Below are 6,839 nucleotides of genomic sequence, written 5' to 3' on the forward strand. Positions count from 1 at the left end.
GTCTTGTCCCCTGAGTGCTGTGTTCCTCCTCAGCTGCGGCTGATTGGCACCTGGCCACACCTGTTGCCAATCAGCCTGCTCCTATTTGTACCTGCTTTGTCTTGTGTCAGTTGCTGGATCATTGTATTGTCGTTGCCACATATCACTCTTGTCGTGCTACCTGTCGTGTCGTTTTGTTACAGCTACTACCTGTCATGCTACATTTTGTCCTGGTTGTTGTACCAGTAAGCTGTTTCTGTTAACATTAGTTTTTTTTCCAGTTTTTCTGTTTGCTATCCACTAGCTTCCATGCTAAAGTTCCTTTTTGTTTTCTAGCTTCCAGTGCTAGCTCCCTTAGTTTGTTATTCCGCCCACGTGCGTGCTTTTTTTTTGTTCTTGTTTAGTTTTAATTAAGTCATGTTTTCATATTCTATGCCTGCCTCCGTCTCTGCATCTTGGGGTTCGTCTACTAATAACCCTGACAACTGATGCACTAATTGACTGATAAAAATAGTTTATTATTTGAAGATTTCTTTAAGTACAACCTGGAACAATAAAAATACTCATAACTTAAAAGTTTCCATTCTTTCTAAGGCAAAAGAGTTAATTTAAGAAAAAAAAAGATGGAATTGACCACTTAAAGTAATATTTTGGATGTTGTTTTGCAATTGGATACAACACTTGTTCGTTCTGTGATAGGGAAACACAATAAACAGTTTATTTTAAGAATACATGCAAAGTAAATCTCTGTGGGATGATGTACAATATTGGCTTTTTCCTGACACTTTAAACTTTGACTGATATTGATGTTGTTTTGGGGATGTTAAAAAAGAAAAAAAAAACATTAAAAAATGTTGAAAACACAATACTGGATTTATTTGATATATCCACAAATGTAAGTTTGTAAAAACAAAACCATCCTTTCACAAAAAAAGTCTGCCATTTTCTCCCACTTTTATACTGCATAAAGGTCTGGGGACATACATATAAAATAATCACCAAAAAATCATCATAATACAGAGTAATAACGATAAGGAATGAAATAGATTATAGAGACCCAACAAATGATTAAAAAAGACATACATTTTAAAATTGTATAAAAGACAACTGTTTAAATGATGTATAAAGTAAATAATAATATGCTTCTTGTAGTATTGATATATATATATATATATATATATATATATATATATATATATATATATATATATATATGTGTGTATATATATATATATATATATATATATATATATATATGTGTGTGTGTGTGTGTGTGTGTACATCCACACAAAATGTTCATTGCATGTAAAATAAGACTCGTACTGTTTACTCTCACCTTTTTACTCAAATTGTTCTCTCCATTTTATAATAAAAGTGCACAATGTTGCATATTAATGCATGTGCTTGACTGAAAAAATCACTAATATAAAATATATAATCTATAAATGTCGAGGCATATTAAAAAGATTGTTACACAAACAACAATGTCACACATGTTATATGTGCTGATGTTGTTAGAAAGTCAAAATGAAAGTCTTGACAGTTTATTTCAAATCCTGCAGTTTCATTTGCTGCTGCTGTTCTCACCAGCACACTTGTGTTTCTTACACTGCTTCTTATTAGAGAATCTTTCACCACACACACCACAACTCAACACTTTCTCTCCTGGGTGTGTTCTCATGTGTACTACAAGGTTTGATCGTTCAGAAAAGCTTCTGTTGCAGATTGAACAGGAATGGGATTTCTCTCCAGTGTGTGTTCTCATGTGTCTTACAAGTTTTGATCGTTCACAAAAGCTTCGGTTGCAGATTGAACAGGAATGTGATTTCTCTCCAGTGTGTGTTCTCATGTGTGCTACAAGGTTTGATCGCTCACAAAAGCTTCGGTTACATATTGAACAGGAATGTGATTTTTCACCAGTGTGTAATCTTTTGTGTCTTTTCAAATGTCGACTTTCTGTAAAACCTTTACCACAGATTGAACAGGAAAAAGGTTTTTCACCAGAGTGTGTTATTGTGTGTACTTTCAACCATCGACTTTGCGTAAAACCTTTACCACAGGTTGAACAAGAAAAAGTTTTTTCAGCAGTGTGTGTTCTTGTGTGTACTTTCAAATGTTGACTTTGTGTAAAACCTTTACCACAGGTTGAACAGACAAAAGGTTTTTCACCAGTGTGTGTTCTCATGTGTACTGTCAATTGGTGACTTTGTACAAAACCTTTACTACAGATTAAACATATAAAAGGTTTTTCTCCAGTGTGTGTTCTTCTGTGTTTTTCCAAACTTGAACTTTGTGCAAAACCTTTACCGCAGAGTGAACAGATAAAAGGTTTTTCTCCGGTGTGTGTTCTTATGTGTTCTTTCAAATGTGTACTTAAAACAAAACCTTTACCACATACTGAGCAAGAAAAAGTTTTTTCTCCAGTGTGTGTTGTAATATGTCTTTTCAGGTCACTATGGTATTTAAAGGTTTTGTGACAGAGAGAACATGTGAAGTGAGTGTTGTCAGTGTGACATGTCTTATCATCTTTAGAGTCTTCATCATCAGTGTCAGGAGAGTGTGACGTTGTGTCCTCACTATCTGATAGTGGAGCTAAGAGCTTGTCTGCTTGTGATCCTCCACAGTGGTCTCCATCAGCTTCTGTTGTCATGTGTTGTGTTGAGCTGCTGCTTGGAGGCTCCGCCCCTCCTCTCTCCTCACTTTCACCTTTGACCTCATCACCTTCACTCTTCACAGGGACACCAGTCACTGGGAACTCCTCCAACCATTTAGGCTGACTGATGCTGTGTTCCTCCTCTTCCTCTTTAATGTACGTTGGCTCTTGGCCTTCCTCTTCCTCTTTAAAGTATGGGGTCAGTGGGTCCTCCTCTTCCTCTTTAATGTGAAAGGGCTGTGGTTTCTCTTGCTCTTTAAAGGGAGGGGTCAGTGGGTCTTCCTCTTCTTTTTTGATGTGTAAGATGAGTGGGTCCTCTGCTTGCCCTTGAATTTGAAGGGTCAGTTTAACACTATGGGTCTGTGGCGTCTCGTGTTCCTCTTTAAAGTTGGGAGGATGTGGCTCCTCTCTTCCCTCTTTAATGTGTTGGGAATGTGGTACCTCCTCTTCCTTGTGTATGTGGGGGGACTGTGGTTCCTCTTCCTGCTCATGGGGTAGAGGTTCTTTTTCAACGTCTGCGGGACAGGAGAAAACAAACATTCTTTAGAAAAGTCCAGCTTTGCTCAAATCAAATCAACTTTACTTATAAAGCACATTTAATATTTACCTCAAAGTGCTGTACAATAAGCAGGTTAAAATATAACACAACACAAACAAAGCACGATAAAAAATAAGTAAATAAATAAAACATGGAAACAGGTTCACAGCAGGTGCATAACAGGATGCCATAGCAGGATGGAGATCACAGAATGTTAAAGGCCATGGAATAAAAGTGTATTTTTAAGAGTGATTTAAATACAGGAAGAGAGGAGGCCTGTCTAACACTCAAAGGTAAGTTGTTTCAGAGGTTGCGAGTAGCAGCGGCAAAAGCTCTTTCACCTTTAAGCTTCAGCCTTGTGTCAGGGGCCGTCAACAGCAGCTGACGTTACTGCTGTTGATCTTAGGGATCGGGAGAGGGGGGGGGGGGGGTGGCAGCAAGGCGGAAGGAGGTCTGAGATGTATGTTGGAGCTGCTGTTTGTTTCTAGAACGTCAACGGGCTCATAGTGATGTTACTATAGTAGTTCACTGGGAGGTGTTTATTATAATTTGGGGAGAGTCCGCTGCCTGATGCTTACCCGCTAAACACCTACCTGCTCATGACGACGGTGGGGCACTGACTCCTTGCGCTCTGAATACACACTTCTGATTGGCCGTTACTGCTCTGATTATGCACTGCTGATTGGCTGTTACCGCTCTGTCTGTAACCAATCAGATGGTTGTGTGGGTGGGACAATGCTGGGTGCTGTGTAGAGTACTGACAGAGACAGGGAGAACGAAACGGAGCAGCTTGTTAAGACTTTAGATTTATTTGTTCGTGTGGAAACTCGTTGGGTACACTTCCGAACCGAACCGAAACCCCCGTACCGAAACGGTTCAATATAAATACACGTATACACAAATACATCCCTAATCTTCACCACTAAACCTTTGAAATATGCTGACATATGTGCTGCTGAGGTAAATAAACAGTAGCCATATTGAATGTCTGCCTTCATTTGACCACGTGAGGACGCATGGTTACAACCCAGCAATTACATTGTTGATGATTGATGAGCATTCATTTTTATATGGTGGTGCTAAAAAGCAAGTTTATCTTCATCTTTAGTCCTAAATGTTGTTCCCAGATGAACATGTGTCACAAACATTGTATTAGATATGTGGATGTTGTGCTTACTTGGACTGTGATGAAGCTGTGAGGACTCAGGTGGTTTGTCTTCATGCTCTTCAGTCTTCACAGAGACAACAGTCAGTGGAAACTTGCTGAGATCAGCCTCCTCCTGCCCTACAGGACACTCTCCCCCTTCTTCCTCTTTAAAATAGGGAGGCTGTGGATACTCCTTGTCCCCTTTAAAATGTGAGGGCTGTGGATACTCTAAAGTGAAACTGTTCCCCTGCAGATGAGGGAGAAATTCTTCTTGGTGTTCAGTCAGCTGATGGATGTCTACAGGACACAAACAAAAAACATTTTAACTCCTTTGATTGATTGATTGATACTTTTATTAGTAGATTGCACAGTTCAATGCATATTCTGTACAATTGACCACTAAATGGTAACACCCGAATAAGTTTTTCAACTTGTTTAAGTCGGGGTCCACGTTAATCAATTCATGGTACAAATATATACTATCAACATAATACAGTCATCACACAGGTTAATCATTATAGTACATACATTGAATTATTTACATTATTTACAATCCGGGGGGTGGGATGAGGAGCTTTGGTTGATATCAGAACTTCAGTCATCAACAATTGCATCAACAGAGAAATGGACATTGAAACAGTGTAGGTCTTATTTAGTAGGATATGTACAGCCAGCAGAGAACATAGTGAGTTCAGATAGCATGGGAGCAAGTAAATACATTAGAAGTACATTTGATTATTTACATTAGGTTATTTATAATCCGGGGAGATGGGATGTAAATGGAGGAGGGTATTAGTAATGGGTTGATGTTGCCTGGAGGTGTTGTTTTACAGCGGTTTTGAAGGAATATAGAGATGCACTTACTTTTATACCTGTTGGGAGTGCCTTCCACATTGATGTGGCATGGAAAGAGAATGAGTTAAGACCTTTGTTAGATCGGAACCCGGGTTTAACGTGGTTTGTGGAGGTCCCCCTGGTGTTGTGGTTATGGCGGTCATTTACGTTAAGGAAGTAGTTTGACATGTACTTCGGTATCAGGGAGATGTAGCGGATTGTATTGACTAGGCTCAGTGTAAGTTGTTTTACTCTGTCCTCCACCCTGAGCCAGCCCACTTTGGAGAAGTGGGTTGGATTGAGGTGTGATCTGGGGTGGAGGTCTAAAAGTAACCGGACTAGCTTATTCTGGGATGTTTGGAGTCTAGATTTGAGGGTTTTGGAGGTACTGGGGTACCAGGAGGTGCAAGCATAATCGAAAAAGGGTGGAATGAGAGTTCCCACTAGAATCCTCAAGGTGCTTTTGTTGACCAGAGAGGAGATTCTGTAGAGGAATCTCGTTCTTTAGTTGACCTTTTAAAATTACCTTGGTTGCCATTTTATCACAGGAAAGATTAGCCTCTAGAATGGAACCTAGGTAGGTGATCTCATCTTTCCTGGTGATAACAATGTCACCCACTTTTATAGTGAAGTCATTGACTTTCTTAAGGTTGATATGGGACCCAAATAGGATGGATTCCGTTTTACCTAAGTGCATGGATAGCTTGTTATCGGCGAGCCAGGTGCAAATATTAAGGAGTTCAACACTGAGGATTTGTTCCACCTGTGACTTGTCCTTGCCAGATACCAGCAAGGCCGAGTCATCCGCAAACAGGAACAATTCACAGTGGCATGCTGATGGCATGTCATTTACGTATATTAGGAACAGTAAAGGTCCTAGTATACTGCCTTGGGGGACTCCACAGCTTACGGAGAGAGGAGGGGACACGGTGCCGTTCACGTCTACCACCTGTTTCCTCCCCTCCAAGTAAGATTGCATCCATGCTGAGTATTAAATCGTACATGAAATAATGGGCTGTAGCTATTGAACATTTTATTAATCAAGTCTTCTACGGGAAATGTTTCCGATTAATTGAGTAACTGGTTAAAACATAGTGTTGCTTGGTTAAAGACAAATTTAAGCGACTATAAGACACTTCACTTAATAATGAACGGTCAATTGGTTTGAGATGGTATGAGATCAAGATGTCATCTTTAGAGCAGGCTTTGTTTTTTCGACAATCACTGCCATGTTAAAAAGTTAAAGTACCAATGATTGTCACACACACACTGGAAGTGGCGAGATTATTCTCTGCATTTGGCCCATCACCCTTGATCAACCCTTGGGTGGTGAGGGCAGCAGTGAGCAGCAGCGGTGGCCGTGCCCAGGAATCATTTTTATGGTGATTTAACCCCCAATTCCAACCCTTTATGCTGAGTGTCAAGCAGGGAAGTAATGGGTCCCATTTTTATAGTCTTTGGTATGACTCAGCCGGGGTTTGAACTCACAACCTACCCATCTCAGGGCGGACACTCTAACCACTAGGCCACTGAGTAGGTGGATGTAGTAGGTGTTGTAGTAGGTGAATGGCTGCACCAATATGAAGGAAATAATAGGTCAGTATAGCTTTGACACACATATATAACGTGTCAAACCTGCCAGCTAGCAGCCTAGGTTTACAGCGTCAGTTGCCATGGTAACTGACTCT

The 6,839-nt window shown here is 40.1% G+C and overlaps 1 protein-coding gene across 1 annotated transcript in view; it reads right to left on the reverse strand.

Moving 5' to 3' along the window:
* Positions 1–549: 549 nt before the first annotated feature.
* The window catches only part of LOC133545924 (oocyte zinc finger protein XlCOF22-like), an 8,811-nt gene continuing 2,521 nt past the window's right edge, over positions 550–6,839 (reverse strand). The window contains exons 2-3 of the mRNA XM_061891657.1: positions 4,348–4,614; positions 550–3,147 (exon numbers count right to left, since the gene is read on the reverse strand). Coding sequence (XP_061747641.1) covers positions 1,544–3,147; positions 4,348–4,614 — 1,871 coding nt within the window. The 3' untranslated portion in view covers positions 550–1,543. The remainder of the gene's footprint in view (positions 3,148–4,347; positions 4,615–6,839) is intronic.

Source organism: Nerophis ophidion, linkage group LG29 (assembly GCF_033978795.1).
Source record: "Nerophis ophidion isolate RoL-2023_Sa linkage group LG29, RoL_Noph_v1.0, whole genome shotgun sequence".
Lineage (NCBI taxonomy): Eukaryota > Metazoa > Chordata > Actinopteri > Syngnathiformes > Syngnathidae > Nerophis > Nerophis ophidion.